Source organism: Nyctibius grandis, chromosome 6 (genome assembly GCF_013368605.1).
Source record: "Nyctibius grandis isolate bNycGra1 chromosome 6, bNycGra1.pri, whole genome shotgun sequence".
In the NCBI taxonomy this organism is placed as follows: Eukaryota; Metazoa; Chordata; class Aves; order Nyctibiiformes; family Nyctibiidae; genus Nyctibius; species Nyctibius grandis.
This window is the reverse complement of record NC_090663.1, coordinates 85,318,682-85,335,308: the sequence shown is the minus strand read 5'-3', so window position 1 is coordinate 85,335,308 and position 16,627 is coordinate 85,318,682. Positions and strand designations below refer to the sequence as shown.

Genomic DNA, 16,627 nt, shown 5'->3' with positions numbered 1-16,627 from the left:
TCCTAAAAAGCAGAGGAGGGGTCAAAGTGAAGCCCAGTGCCTGACACAGCTAAAGCAGGCATTGCAAAAGCCTGGCTCTTGATCCATGTTCAAACCTCCACCACATCCCCCCCTCCCTGCAGCAGTGCCAACCAAGTACCCAAAGAGAAACTCTGCCCATGTAGACCTGCACTTAGGAACCATAGGATATCTCGAGTTGGAAGGGACCCGTAAGGATCACCAAGTCCAACACTGCACCTGCCTGCTCCAAAGCTGAGCTTAGTGCTTTGTAAAAGAGCATTTAAGTTGCAAACACACCAGGAAAAGAGCTTTTCTGGTTTTGTTTCTTAGAATGAGGTTTGGGATTTCTTAGTGCTGCACAGACACAAAACAGAGCTTCAGTAAAGTTACTCCAATTAAAGAAAAAAAAAGGAGCTCCAAAGCTTGACTTCAAAGCTACCCTTAATCACAGAAGGTCGTTTGCCAGGGCTTTTGCAGGAGCAGTCAGGGTGTAGGGTCTCAGGGGTGTTGGCAGGTGGGGGGGGCAACCACCCACAGAAAGCTGTATAAGGCAAACCCACATGGCAACTGCCCACCGCGTGGAGCTGGCAGAAGTGGGTACCGGGGAGCCAAAACCGGTCACCAAACTACACCAACTCCGGTTTGCCAAACGCAGACAAAACACAAAACATGCAATAAGCCATCCTTTATGAAGCATGTTCCCCGAGCTCTACACCCAGGCACACATCCCTCCTGTGCAGAAGCAGGCAGGACCTCCAGCTAAAACCAGATCTGCAATGGAGCCAGCACTGGGTGCCAAACAAAAGCACCTGTTGTTTTGCCCTGGTCATGACTTCTCAGAGAGGCCATTTGGGCTCCTTCCCCTCACCATTGCTATGCCATGTACTACTAGGGGATGCAAAAAAAGGGAATAATTGAGGGGCAGATCAATAAATTAAAAAGTACTTAAAAAAAAAAGACATAATGAATTTGGTACAGCACATATTTTTAGATCAAAGATGCCTTTGAAGTGACAAACCCTTAATCCATAAACTCCTGAAGCACTTCCTTTCTCTCCCAAACTACTCGTTGGCAAATAAAATGGAAGTTAAGGAAATTATCTTTATCTGAAAATGGCCAAAGAAGCCATCACCTAATGACAGCCTTGTCAAAATGACAATTGGGGAAATTGTTAGGAAGGGGAGGCCTGACGAGCGGAGGAATAAGCTTGCTGTTTGCTCTAATCTGGTCAGGCAGGCCCCACACAATTCCAGTCAGCTTGCTGTGTGAAACAGCTAAGTCTTTGTCAATGCGAGCAGGGGCTGGAAAGACTTCTCTTTCATGAATATGTATCACCACCCTCCACGTCTACAGAAAAAAACCCTTCCAAACGGCAAAATAATAAAAAAAACCCCACCACACCAACCTATCCACCACCATAAAAAATAAATCCCAGAACAATAAAAACTTAAGATATGGAGCTGTGCAGAGAGAAAAAGCTACTAAGTAATGAAAGTGCACGTTTTGGAAAGGCAGCCAGAAGGATCTTCTTCCCAAAGGCTTTCTTTGGACTTTTATTCCCCAGCAGACTGGGATGAGGCATTTCAAGTCATCACTTTTAAGCACACAGATGCACAACGGCCCATCAGGGTACAGAATGCCCATTACTGCATTTCATACCTTGCATTTGTCTGGATGTGCTGCGTGGGCATCAAACCCCAGGCCAGGAATACACACCCCTGGGCTGGTGAGACCTCACATGAGTTCCTGCTTACTTGTGCGAGGAGGAAAGCAGGTCTAAATGCTTCTGTGGGCAAAGGTTTCAAGTCCAGGCACTGAGTCAGCTTCATATCAGGGTAACAAATTTCCTGTGAAGCTTACAAATATACTACATTGAAAATAAAAATTATTCTAGGCTTAATAAACTATATACAGCACATTAATACAGTAAGAATGGGTTCATTCATGCAACAACATAACCAAGGCTCTCCGAAGCGACCAGTGATTTCCCAGTGCTCCCACTAAAACAATTTTCTGAGAGATGTTCGTGACCTTCTGCCAGTAAAATCCTTCACAACATCTCAAGACAGACAGTTTGAATCGTGGGTCCCCTTCAAGTTTGGGGGGTTGTTTTACATATATACCATATTAAACTTAAATCATTCAAAAGACTAGCATTACACTGAAATAGGAAAGCCAAATCAAGCCTCCTGGACTGCCAGCTGCAGCTGATGTACAGACAGGAATGGCCTTAAAAAGATGAAATGGCTCAGAGACGCATGTCAGAAATATTGTGTCTCTGCAGGACTGATGCTGAAACTCTTATAAGCCCAAACATGGCATTTAAAGCAACGGAAGGGCAGAGGGGGAGTGAATGTGGGATCAAACTAAGCCTACGCCTGTTGCAGAAAACCCAGATGAAGATATTTTAAGATGTGGTGGATTTTTGTCTCTGTTGGAGAGCTATGACATCATTAAAGCATTCAAAAAGTTACCTTCAAATGTTTGTTGTTATCTTTTTAACTTCACTTGTACAACTGCAAACTAGATCTTAATTTACTATAGAGAGCTTGTGCTGATATTACAAACCTCAGTTTTTCTCCTGGTAACTAACAGAACGTGAAAGTTTGACTTCCAGCAGAGTTATCAGGACACAACGCTCAGTTTTGAGGTTTACAATTTTATGCAATGTTTGCTGTAGACATTTCCATTTCATTAGCATACTCTACTCTACATGAAATCCAGCAATGAATGCTGTCCCTGATCTAAGGCTAATCCTCTTTAAAGAGCTACAGGCTATATTACATGTGGCCAGAGCCACGGTTATGCCACGGCTGAATCACTTTGAAGCCTATTGAACAGTGTTCCCTTGTGAGGCTATACACAGAGCCATAAACCAACGCTCCCCGTGCTGGGAAATCCTACTGTTTTCATCACCAAGAGTTTCTGTAAGGGACAGACCCTCCCTAAGTCCCAAGCAAGGGGCTGCACAAGAGGGAAGAGAGACCCGGCTGCCTTCACCACCTCTCAACACCAATTTACAACAAGAGCTTATACGCCTACAGAAATACAAATGCCTTGTTTGTAAACACCATCAGACAGCAAATGCTCCAAGGGAGGGTTACCAGAGCAATAAAAGGTAAAGATGAAGCAGGCACCTGCTTCCCTGGGCAAATCCTCTCTCTCACAGTCCAGCAAGGCTGCTGAAATACAGCAGGTTACCATGGCTCAATCAAACAGCAACAGCCGGTAGAACCCAGAGTGAGACAGAAGACGCCAAATGGAGAATATTTATTGAAATGTGGTTCCCTCCCATCTCCTCTTTCTGCCTCTATTCCACCTTAGATCCCTTCCTGTGGAAAGGCTCATAGTTATTTCAGCAACGTTTGCAGTTATTTCAGCAAGGTTCAGTTTTTTCAGGCCTATTTTTTGGTCACTTAGTTTTAGGATGCCAGCTAGAAAGCAAGAGCGATACCAAACTGATTCACTAGAAACTACAATTAAAGCCTACATCCAAGGAAAGGAGTGTTGTATTGTGCCACTAAGCTCCACAACATAAAGACATCACAGGTAGAGTAGTTCTGGACACAGTCATATATATCTTTAAAGAAAAAAAAAAGAAGAGGTCATGCACCTCCAAGGCAGGCTGCATCTCTCACAGCTGGGTGCCCTTAAACACTATAAACTGAGATAATGGAATAGAGTTTTTATTGCCCCACAGCACAGAATGTGGAGTCTTTGACACCTTGGCATCTATACAAACTCAAAGGGGGGGGAAAAAGAAATGCTATATTTGCTGGTCCTGCTATGTATCAGCAAAAGACAGCTTATTTTAGTGCTTATCTTTAACTCTTCAAAATAACTTTTTTTGTTCCACCACTGCTTTTGAAGGGAGATGGAAAAGCTGGTTCTGTTCAGTCTGCGTTGTACACATTAAATCATGTCCATCTAAACAGACATTCAGTCTCTAGGGTAAAACCTTTGTCCCGGTGAAGGCAATTTTTAAGCCATTTACTATCAAAATAGTATCTCATCCAAAACGTTGATAATCCAAGACATTCAGAATTGCTACTATACACCTAGGAGACAAGACCACATCGTCCCTCATGTGGCGAATGTAAAGAAGTACAGAGATGGTGTTTTGGAGGCTGTTCCAAAGTGCGACAAAGTCGTGAAGCTTCTGCTTTCAGCCAAACCATTTCACTGGAGACTTTATCAAGTCACAGCTTTTACACTCCAATGGATTTGCTTCAGAGCAGGAGGAAACATTTTTTCAATGCAGCAAATAGATTTTTATCATTGTTAGAAACTTATCAATTCCCAATAAGGTATTTAAAATACTTGCCACCAGCCAAACTATGTATTGTGATGCCTTTGCTAACTGCTGGTATCTGGCCACTTTGAGAAAGTGCAGCTTCCTCAATTTAGTTCTCTAGAAAGGGAAATAGCAAAGAGTAGAGAACATCAAACTGAAATGCAAGGGTTATGACCCAGGGAAAACATACTCAGGTCTACTGTAATCTTTGTAGGAAACCTGGACATCTGTTCCAGTTCTTGCAAAGAATGCTGTTGGTCTCTTAATGGTCACAGTTGATCAGTGAGATCATAAAGGTTGATAAACCCTCACTCAATGGCTGTAATACACCAGTTCCAGCCTTCTCTTGTTCACATCTTCAATGGGAGATTTGAAGTGAAAGATGGAGCTTCCGCTTCCTGGCATGCCCCCTGCCAGAGAACTCAAGCCAAGGCGTCACACTGCATGCTGGGCTACCCACAGCAACACAGGCTTCTCTCAATCAAGCCTTGATAAGGTCCAGTCTCATAGAGCTTGTGAATCTGACAAGGTCAAAAACTGACATATAGATATCACAGGTCATATGGAGGGAGTTCATAGGGTATCTGCAGGGGGAAAAGAAATCACACAAGAATTGCATACTTCTTGGAAGTGATTACAGAAGGAAACAGCATGTGTATGCCAAGTATTTTCTCCTTCTAGTTTGATAGAAGTTCCACAAAACAACAAACGTAGGGAGATGTACATGCCAGCTAGAACTGTAGTGATGCACTAGGGGAGCAAAATTCAGCTGGTAAATCACCTTCACATACAAAGACAGGAGATGACCACCAAATCACCAAAAGCTGGGCTCACAGTTCTTGGTGAACAAAGAGAACTCCAGTAGTGCTCAACAACCCCACAACTTTCTAACTGTTATTAGAAAACACAGGAGAATCCTGTGAGCACAGTTACAATCAGCAGCTGTGCACAGACTACACATCCCCAACACGTTTCTAAGTTGCACAAATTATTTTTTTCATTTTCAGCCCTACTGAAATTCATTAAGACACTCTTCTCTGAGAGACGTGATGCTCCAACATGCTTAAGACTCCTGATTTTTTCCAACTTCAAAAAAATAACAAGGAAGAGCTGACAATTTTTCTTCTGTATCAGGGCTTAAAGATGATTTGCTTTTTATTTTGAACAAGTAGTAAGCACCTGTTCTATGGCACTGAACCTCCCTTACTCTTCTTTTTCCACTTCTTGTCCCACAAAAGCTGGAATTACAGGAGCTTCTCTCCCACCAAGCTGTATGAACCTCTCTCCAAAGAGATAGCTGTCAATAGGAAGGGGCTCCAAGTCACAAGGAACACCTGCACCTCTTTCCACAGTGTCCCTGCTGTGCTTTCATCTTCTAGCCCTGGATCTCTACCAGTTATTTATAGAGAGGGCAGCCATCCTTTCAACAGAATAAGGAGGGAAATACTGAGGACCACTACTGGGTCGTGCTCCATGATGCCGACAGATCAGTCTGTTCCACCTCCCAGTGTTGATTTCTTTGCTGCCCCATGACTGTGTGGTTTCACTTGTCCTGTAAATCACTCCACAGGTGTCTGCAGCAAAAGCAAACCACCACAAAACACCAAAAACCCCCGAACAAATGGTGACTCCCCATGTCTGGTCACACATTGCCACCTACTGGCTCCCACCCTTGTGCCCTCAACAGCGCCAAGGTGGTTGGGCTCAAGAAACGGGCTGTGAAGCAGAGAGGAGGAGCAGCAGGAAGGCACAGGTTGGTATTTGAACCCAACACGTGTGTTACAGGTGTAGACAGTGAATATTATTATACCCTAGCATTGCCTACACACAAGTAAACACATCCACCAGCCTGGATTTTACGGCTCTAAAGCCGCAACCAGCTCTCACCAACCTCCTCCTCTGTATCTCTGTACATCCCTGAGCAAGCAAAGGAGAATTTCCCCGTGCCACCCCAGGAGAGCAAGCCCTGGGACAAGGGAGGTACAACAGCAGCATGCCCCCTGCCACCCAGGCCCACGAACCAGGCACCCACCGCAGCAAGACAAGAGCAAGGCATTTAATGCTGGGGGAAGTCAGAAAAGAGAGCACACGTCCCTCAGAAGCCGTGCCCACAGAGCCACACTGTCTATGTTTAGCCCACACCCAGGGCTAAACAATAACCAGTTGTTCTACTACCCAAGACCCCTCCCCACCCAAGAAAGGGAATTGGGAAAAGGACGGAGACTGGTGGGTTGAAATTCAAACAGATTTAATAAAATAAGAAAACCAATATCGATACTAATACAAAAGACACAAAATTATACTTAGCTCATAGAGTGGTGGCAAGTCCCTCCAGGGATAGTAACTGTTGAGAAGAAGGAGGAAGAGGAGAGCAAAACAAAGAGCCCCCATCCCCAGCAGCTTTCCCATTTATAGTGAAATGACATTGATGTTATAGAACACACCTGTGGGCCAGCCTGGGTCAGCTGCCCTGGCTTTCACTAATGGCCTTGATCACCATCCCACAGCTGGCCACAGACCGAAACAACATGGAACAGGAAAGGGATTCTGTAAATTTTAACCCTGCAAAACCAGGACATGCACAAACCAGGGAAATACAGAGAGGGCTGGGAGGCAACTCACTCGCCTATTGCGCTCGTCACAGGCTTTCTGCTATCCTTGCTATCGAGGCTGCGCTTCACATCTTTCACACACGTGATATCAACACACGAGCGTGTTGCTTATGTGAGGCCAACCCTGCAGAAAAACAGCATCTCCATGTATCTGCCCTAAAACCCGACCCCAACGCATTCAAATCCGCTGCAAGTGTTGCTAACACAAAGTTTGACGTACGAGGTCTCAGAATCCCAGAATCCCAGAATCAGTCAGGTTGGAAGAGCCCTCAGGGATCATCGAGTCCAACCATTGCCCTGACACCACCATGGCAACTAGACCATGGCACTAAGTGCCATGTCCAGGCTTTTCTTAAACCCCTCCAGACATGGTGACTCCACCACCTCCCTGGGCAGCCCCTGCCAATGGCTAATGACTCTTGCTGAGAAGAAATGCTTCCTAATGTCCAACCTGAACCTCCCCTGGCCAAGCTTCAGGCTGTGTCCTCTTGTCCTATCGCTAGTTGCCTGGGAGAAGAGGCTGACTCCCACTCCGCTACAACCTCCCTTCAGGTAGTTGTAGACTGCACTAAGGTCACCTCTGAGCCTCCTCTTCTCCAGGCTAAACACCCCCAGCTCCCTCAGCCATTCCTCATAGGTCAGACCCTCCAGACCCTTCACCAGCTTGGTCGCCCTTCTCTGGACTCGCTCCAACACCTCAACTTTGAGCTTTGGTCTCACTAGGTCACCAGCGTCTGCTTCAGTATTCACATGATGACAGCACTGACAAGCTGTACCAGCGAGTGGGAAAGCTGGTAACCAAACAAAGGGTCACCAGAGAACCACGGAAATCATACTTAGACAATATTTACAAGTGCAGTCACCCTTTATACCTGCATCCGTCCTGTCACACAGCTGGCAAACCTAAGCACTACCTCAGCAGTTTTGATAACCACGTGTAAAATCTGGCCTTAGGAGGGAAGGACAGAACCGTGGTGAACTCTCAGCACCACAGACATCAGGTCAGACTCGCTGTTGATCCAACAGGATAAGGAGACTTTCATCACATTCATTTAAATAGCAGAGAGAAATAGAAAGTTTCAGACTGGTCCAGGCTACTGTTGGTCTCATATCTTGCCTCAAACGTCCACAGAACGGCTTTTACGCAATGAGAGAGACAGAACTATAAAGGACACGATTTCCAAGTGTCCAAGAAACATGGTCACAGCGTTCCCAACTTGTGACCAGCCAGGCAGACCGTTAACAGCCATGCCAACTGCACCACATGCCACAGCACTTGAAAAGTCCCCAGGGATGGTCTGGTAAGGTCGCTTATGGTTTGTTAAAGAGGGAAGGGAGGTTTCATGTTGAGTCATTCAGAAAGAATTAGCTAGAACACAGATACCCAACAACAGTCCTGGCACTCACTGACCCAGAATACACTTTCTATAACTCTTCTGACCTACCATGAACTTCCCAGAAAGAGAAACATATTTGCCCTCAGCGACCCTCAGATTTCCAAAGCCAATCATGACTGAAAGCAATTTCAGAGTTCCTAGGATTTTCCCATTTTCCAGATTTGCCAGTTTAGGCTCTGGAGTTACCTGAAGCCTTACGAATCGACTGTTGGAAAAACAACACACCACCGCAGAGAAGCCAAAACCACCTCAGTCTTTCAGCCTACAAATTACAAATACTTCATTAGCCCAAACGGCTAATATTGATGATATGCCACCGATAATTACACAGAGAAGACACACCAGGCATACACCTTTATTTTCACATCCCACGCTGTCTTCGTAATCCAGGGAAACTCTGTGTGCCACTGGTTTTGCAGTCCAGCACGGACAAATCTCCATCACTTCGATTATCCGTTGGATAAATTCAGAGATGTCAGAGTAGATTCACGCTCCGGAAAGTTAAGCACGCCTGGGGAAAATCACAGCCCCAAGGGAGGAAGGGGTTGTGAAGACAACACAAAACAGGGCAGCAGCAAGAACAACTAGGTTAACGTTGACATCAGCTCCCCTGGCCCAAGTCCCAGCGGCTTGCTCACCACACAACTATTCACGCTTTCACTTTTGACTGAAGAAATTTCAATTAAAAAAAAGAAGTTATTGTAATACAGGAACAAACACCAGTAAACCACGTAACCATTTCAGCAGGAAGATCACCCAAAAAACCCACAAGCACGGAATGCCTGAATTTTTTTTCTCATGTGAGGCAAACCTGGAGTTCTTTTCCTGAAGCTGGCAGCATTTCAACCAGTTAGAAGCTTACAGAAGAGAGGAGCAGTAAATCTACTTCTTGTCCTCTCCTGTACAGAATCACGCACAGGTGTATTTAAATCATAAACTAATAAGGAATAGGTAGTTAATATGAGGTTACATAAACCTAGGGAACAAAAGGAAGGGTGCTTACATACCTCAATAGGTACAAATATCAAAACAATCCTATCAGAAGAGCTCTCTCGCGGCGCAGGAAGCAGGCTGTTTTCCGGAACCGAAGGGCTGACAGGAATTACAACCTCTAAGAGACGCAATAAACAGCAGGGTTGCACAACTCTGGCGTTTCCAGAAGGCAGCAAAGTGCTTTTCTGCGAGCACACACGCCCAGCCCTGCCTGCTGCGGGAAAGGCGTTCTGCTAAGGGAGAAGCCTGGAAGAATCCTGTTTTCCTTCTCTGCTTTTCAACAAAACTTCTTGCAAAACACACTCTAACCCTTTTTTTTTCTGATGTAAGGGGAGAAGGGCATGCACAGCAGGTGTATTAGCCCATGTACAGATAAAAGCTATTCTGCGAGAACTACAAAGGAACTTATCAGCCCACAAGTAATTTATTTGTTTGCTGAACAACCCGCAAATGAAAAATAGTTTATATGAACCAATGCAGTATTTCAGCGCCTGTGCCAAAGCAATCAAACCTTCAGTACTTAACGAGGCACAACACCTTGCTAGTCACAACGCTGTACACGCACAGGTAAGGGAGGACACCGAGTATCTAGGAGTCAGACCGAGACGAAACAGCTTTTTTTCTGCACTCTGCCTCTTGTTCTGTGCTTGGGAGCAATCTTGCTTAATAAGAAGAATGAAGGAGCTGAATGAGAGAGAATTGCTCGTTTTTTTCCTACCAGATAGCACGGCTGCCTCAGGATTTCCAGTAAAATGTTAAGTTTTCAGCTCAGCTGGGATCAGCAGCCAAGGAAAGATGAGTTTTCTTCCCAAGAAGAGTTTTATTTCTTTCCAAGGCAGTGGAATGAAGCTGAACCACTACTGCTTAAAGCAAATAACTGAGTATTTTAAAATACTCCATTTAAGAACACCATCAGTCAACTGTTATGCTCACAATGTTTTGCTTACTGAAGGGTTTTCTCTTCAAAGTGTTAATTTGGAGGTGGGGGCTGAAACTGAAATAACTTTGTCTGAAATCTGAGCCCGCAAACTCTGGATCGTATTAGGAAGCATTTCTTCTCAGAAAGGGTCATTAGCCATTGGAAGGGGCTGCCCAGGGAGGTGGTGGAGTCACCATCTCTGGAGGGGTTTGAGAAAAGACTGGACGTGGCACTTAGTGCCATGGTCTAGTTGACATGGTGGTGTCAGGGCAATGGTTGGACTCGATGGTCCCAGAGGGCTCTTCCAACCTCATTGACTCTGGGATTCTGTACCCTTGACATCGCCATGGCCGCTTGGTTTGAAAAAGTTACGAGCGCGAGATTTATAAACGCCCACATAAAGCCCCAGACAGAACTGAGGCTACTTTTTTTCCTGCTTTATTCACTATAATAAAAGGAGAGCTCCGCATGCCTTTTAGAAATATAACATCAGTTCATCCTCCGCTCCCAAGGCAGCCCCAGCACTTCCCGCCCTTAACACCGCTCTCCCCTCACGGCCGCTCCCGCCTCCCCTCACGGCCGCTCCCGCCTCCCCTCACGGCCGCTCCCGCCTCCCCTCACGGCCGGCGCCCCCCTCCCCTCACGGCCGGCGCCCCCCTCCCCTCACGGCCGCTCCCGCCTCCCCTCACGGCCGGCGCCCCCCTCCCCTCACGGCCGCTCCCGCCTCCCCTCCCGGCCCGCCCCCGCCCCGCTGTCGGGAAGGCGCTGAGGCGACCGGCCCGCAGCGCCGCGATCGTTGGCCGCTCCCCGCCCGACGACGCGCTGAGGTACCGGGCGGTGCGGAGCCGTCGTTGGAGCCGTCGTTGGCCGCGGTCGGCCCCGCTCCTGCAGGCGCCCGAGGCCGCTCCCCGCAGGACGGAAGGGGCGCACCCGCCCGCCCGCCGACAGGTGAGGGGGGAGCTGGGCCGAGGTGCGGGGAAGGGGGCGGGCCGGGGCCGGGGGTACAGACACGGGGGGGACCGGGATTTCTTCAGTGAGTTCCGATGGATGTGACGGCTTCGGCGGGGAGCCCCTGGCCTGGCCATACCGCGGTCCGTGCGAGGAGCTGGTGGCAGGCGGGGGGGCACAGAGCCCCTGCTCGGGGAGTCCGGTGTGACCACGGGTGGGCAACACTTTGGGCATTTCTAGATGAATGAGTAAATTAAAAGGAGTGGGGAGTCTTACTCGGGGGGTGCTGGCACCATTTCAGTCTGAACTCACACAGAGCATCCCTGGCAGTGTTCAAGGCCAGGTTGGATGGGGCTTGGAGCAGCCTGGTGGAAGGTGTCCCTGCCTGTGGCAGGGGGGTTGGAACTGGATGATCTTTAAGGTCCCTTCCAACCCAAACCATTCCATGATTCTATGTTCTCATGTAATGCCAGCAAAGATGGTATTTTTAGCAAAACCGAGGTTGCGCTCCCAAGTTAGGAGCTCAGAAGCATGTTTGCAGAGGAACCGTTGGCTTGCTGTGTCCCCAGCCCACGGGACAACCCAGGGATGAGCAGAGTTTGAAACACAAGCTGTGGTCTGCCGGCCTCCTGTGTCATCTCTTGCAGAGGGCGAAAGATATGGTAGCGACCACAGCGTGGCATTTTGGGGAGACAAAAAGGATAGCTGTCCTTGTGTAACGTGCTTGAAAATGGTACTCTGCACTGCCCCTGCCTCAAAGTTCGTGGTCATTTAAAGTGAAAGTTAAATAACAAAACGGATTTATTCTTTTTATTGTTGAACGCTTATGTTTTGATTTGCAAAAGCAGATTGGCAGAGGTCTCTGAGCGCTAAGTTGTAGTAGAGTTAAAACTCTTGAATACATTGTTAAACACTCAAGTAGAAGCCCATCCTTGTTCTTAATGCTCTCTGTTACTCTCCTGTCTCTAAAAATGGGGATAATGATGCACACTGAAGGAGACAATGTTGGGAGAAGGGAAAGAGGTAAGATCACGATTTGGTTGACTCAAATTAAGGTACAGACAACAGCAGCGCGATGGGCTACCTTACAGTTGCAGGAGAAGTCCGGATTTACCTATAGAAAGTTTCCTTCTCCAGTTGGAGATCTCTGAAATCTTTCTCCTCTCCAATACAATCTAGTCAATAGAAACTCCTTCAGTATTTACATGAAAGTATGTTCAGTCCAACCTCAATAAACCTTCAACGCAGGACTCAGCAGCTGAGCTGGGGACGTCTGAGGTGGCACACAAGGAGATCATGGATAGCAGAGTCTATGGGTGCTGCTGAGATCCAGGTTCAGTGGGTGCTGCTGAAGCAATCAGTGGCTGTTCTTCCCCTTCCCTAATGAGTAAATGTGGCCATTTGTAAAATGCATAAACGTGAATAAAGCCAACATTTTGCATTGATCTGATACACAGTCATATGCACCGCAGATTCCTCAAAATATATTTCTTTATATTCCTGTGTTTTGCCCAATCCTGATGCATTTCAGCAACCAATTAAGGAAGATCCTAACGAAAGCAGAATGTGTTTTTAAGTTGGTATCAAATTCAGCCCAAGCCTCCAGACACAAAACTGCCTTTGTAGACCGATGTGCAAACTAAGTGAAATGACTTGGTTTTCCCCTTTAACCACAGCCGACCTCGTGTAACATCTCACGTCCTCTTACTGGTGCAGAACAGCGAAGGGCAGAACTAAGTACGGAAAGGGACCATCCATCCTGCTCACAGAGCTGCTTCCAGCTCCCCAGCATGGACGCATACTAGTTGGGAGGAGGGATGGGTACTTTCTTCTCAGAAAGGGTCATTAGACATTGGAAGGGGCTGCCCAGGGAGGTGGTGGAGTCACCATCTCTGGAGGGGTTTAAGAAAAGCCTGGACATGGCACTTAGTGCCATGGTCTAGTTGACATGGTGGTGTCAGGGCAGTGGTTGGACTCGATGATCCCAGAGGGCTCTTCCAACCTGATTGATTCTGTGATGCCACCGCAGCTTGTCTTACGGATGGCAAAGGAAGAACCTGCCATCAGGGCATCTCTCTGTTCTCCTGTCTGAAGCACAGATGATGTTTCCTTGTTTGTTTTAAAGTGAGCTCTGACAGCTACTTGAAATTTTCTGTTTCTCTAATCATCTAAGCTTGGTAGAAGCACTGTTGTAGCCTACTTTGATAAAGCAAGCTGAGGTTGCTAAACTCCTGTGTCAGAACTGCTGTTGTTGGTGTGTTAAAGGTGTAAGACGGAAGTGATTTTGAGGTTTCACACAGAAAGTGATGCACTGATATACCACCACTCACTGTGCTTGGAGTTTATGTGCAGTGGTATAATTTAGCCTTGAAAAACCCCAATACTTAACTGCGGTGATGATTCACCTACCCATAAAAAAACAGATTAAATTGTAAGCTGCTTTTCAGCGTCATTCACTGAATAGAGCTGGTGAGAAAGCTCAGGATTGGTACGTGACATGTCAGGAACTTACTGCAATCTAGAAGGAGAAACACGACAAACATCTGCAGTATATGATTCCAGTTAAACGGCTGCTCACATGTTTCTCTGCTGAGTAGCTAAGAACTCATTCTCTGGTTCCTACTTCAAGTACCCAGCCTTTTCTTTCTTCAGACTTAAGTTTCAGTGCAGGAAAAGTTTAAGTTTCAGTTGGGAACAGAATTTAGTTCATAAGCAAGTGTCTCTGTGCTGCACGTGAGCAGCTTAAAAAAAACCCGCAAAAACCAAAACCCAACAGAAGTTATTTGTTATTTTTTGTGCCTAGTTCAGTACCTCTGCAGCAGACAGCTGGGATTTTCTGATAGGCAGCAGGGCAATACCTAGAGCTGGTGACAATTCGTCTTTTAGGTCTTGTGGATATTCCAGCTTTTGCATTCATTTTACATACTGTTGCATCAGTCACCTCTAAACACTGTATTTTGTTTCATACAAGATGTAAATTCTGACTGAAGAGCCAAAAGAGTGCTTTGGACACGTTTGAAATATTACTGCCTACAGTCAGACTGCATTTGTAAAAGTTGTTTAACTGCTAGTCAAGGGAGTACACTGAAAAACAGAGCACCCAGGCCCAGACAGTGCTCCTTAATGCTCCAGTTTAAGTCCAGAAAGGAAACCTTACTGTCACTAAGTGACACGTTTCTTCCAAAGATAAATCTACCTGTGAGATCCTGATGAAGAACTAGTTGGCAGCAGTTTACAGCGGTGGGTGTTTTTCAGAGCTCTGAAGTGCCAGGCAGCCATTGCAGCGGCTGCGAGATGGGCTGCTGGGAAGAGTCCAGCACAGAGCAACCTCTTGCTTAGCGGTGGCCACCAAACCAGTCTTAGGCAAAGTGGTGGTAAAACAATGGTTGTCATGGACTGGGCAGGCTCAACTCCCACTGCTTCGTTCCAGTGGCTTCATTACATTCACTGTCAGCCAATTTGCTGTAAGTTATATACAGTCACTATACAAGAGCACATGAAGCATTTTAATCCCACACCGAAGCCAGTCTTTTTGGTACTACAGTGATTGCATGCTGTGATTTTACTTCTTTCTTGTAGTTCTGAGGACTTATTTCATCATGACCTCTTTTGAAGAAGCCGAAACTGAAGAAACAGTAACATGTCTCCACCTGACCTTTTACCATCCTTGCCAAGAACACAAGATGATGTTTCGTTGCTTGAACTTCTGTAAGCGAGAGCAGGTCAGGGCAGATGAACTGGCCAAGTTTGGCCGTGATTCGAATATCTGCCGTTACAACCTAATGGATACTCGTGTTTCTCGGGTTCAGTTTTCATTGCAGTTTTACAGAAAACTGAACAGCTCAGAATTTTGTTTTGAGATAAAGAACATGAGCAAGAAAACAAAACTGGTGGTGGACCAAACAGAACTGGGTTACTTAAACAAAATCGACCTGCCCTGGAAGTGCATCATTTGTTTTGGGGACTACCAGATTTTAGCAGAGACTCAAGAAGGGGAGTCCGTGGATTATTTTGAGACTTACTTACACTTGGCTGAAGTGCCAATCTTACAAGAAAGATGCCTACCATCACTGCAGCCTATACCGGAGAATGGACTTTCTTCTTCCTTGTTTCCTTCCCAAGGCAAAAGCCCCATAGAGATTGATGAAAATGAGTCCTGCTAGCGGGGAGAAGGAGGCTGGATCAGATTTCCATCACTTGAAACCTGCACAACTTCTGAAATTGAAGGCTGTGATCGCAGTCCCGTGTTCTTGACAGTTCTCACTGCTGCACATCAGTCTTCTTACTTGCTGTTTTCAGCACAGGCCTACCAGAACATACTTGGTTCAACAGAAACAGATTCCTGCCACTGTCTTCACCAGGGCATTATGTGCTTTCTGATCACCACTGTTTGCCACATAAACGCGTGGGAGTCATAGAGGGCCACTCAAATCCCTCGCAGCAGGTTCAGTTAAAGAACTGTGACCACATGCCCTGAAGGTATATTTAAGAGGCATTAATAGAGTGCAGAACAGCGGTTTAGCCCCAGCGTTGGTTAGCTAAGTAGGAACCTAACATGTCGCTGCATTTGTTATACTTTGTGCTTTGCTTTTTATATGAAATTCCCAACAGTATTGTCAAGCCTAGGTTGTAACTTCCCAGATTTTGCAGCTTAGAAACACTTTGTCAGCATCTCCTTTACAGTTAATGTTTTTATTAACTTGGCAGCGAGATTTTTCTTCTATTTTTAAAATGAGCACATTTTTTGCAAGTTAACTACTTCTGCTTGTGAATGTAAATAAACCTGCAGTGTCAGGGATCGTGGTATGTAAAAATACAGATAAACTTTGTAATAAAAGCATTTGGTTGCCTAGTAAGGATCTGCTGTCTTCTACAACTACAATCTAAAAGCACTTGCAGTGAATAAAGTTATCTCCAGGACAATCCAGATAAGAAATATTCAGTGGCACTATTGTGGGCTTTCTAAAGGTGGCATTGCTCCAAGTTAAGAGCTGACTGAAATACTTTCAGCAAGTTTTCTACCTCTACCCCTGACCCCAAGCTTTCTTACAATTTTATTCTCATATAAATATTTCTCAGGTTGTTTCAGTAAAGTTTTTCTTTGCTAGGGCCTCAGCTTTTCATTGGCACTTGGTTTTTGTTAAGTATTTTAGTTTGCTTGAAAGACACACTGGAAAGAATCAGAACAGAGCATACATAAGAGTTACCCATATAATCATCCTTAAACATTAGGATGCATTTCAGTGTTCATCGTTACAAGAAAACCAGATTTGTAACTGAGAGGAGGAGACCTAAATTACACAACGTAACCTGAGATCAAGGCAAACAATGAGAAGTGAGAGTCACGGGAGAGGCAATGAAAATCAAACACAGGCTTATGCAGGATTTCATTTGTCTGTTCATCTCATCCTTGCCAAAAATACCTCGTTCCCATGTTTTCTGCTCCTTGAACTAGGCTCTGGTA

The 16,627-nt window shown here is 45.9% G+C and overlaps 2 protein-coding genes across 2 annotated transcripts in view; one reads left to right on the top strand and one right to left on the bottom strand.

Annotated features, from left to right (window-relative positions):
* Window positions 1-9,393, bottom strand: part of ALPK1 (alpha kinase 1) — a 48,404-nt gene extending 39,011 nt beyond the window's left edge. The window contains exon 1 of the mRNA XM_068403556.1: window positions 9,311-9,393. The gene's annotated coding sequence lies outside the window, so the exon portion shown is untranslated. The remainder of the gene's footprint in view (window positions 1-9,310) is intronic.
* Window positions 9,394-11,098: 1,705 nt separating this feature from the next.
* On the top strand, window positions 11,099-15,951 carry TIFA (TRAF interacting protein with forkhead associated domain). Its single transcript, XM_068404027.1, has 2 exons — window positions 11,099-11,163; window positions 14,743-15,951. The coding sequence occupies exon 2, from the start codon at window positions 14,763-14,765 to the stop codon at window positions 15,324-15,326; it is 564 nt and encodes a 187-aa protein (XP_068260128.1). The 5' UTR covers window positions 11,099-11,163; window positions 14,743-14,762; the 3' UTR covers window positions 15,327-15,951.
* The last annotated feature ends 676 nt before the right edge of the window (window positions 15,952-16,627 follow it).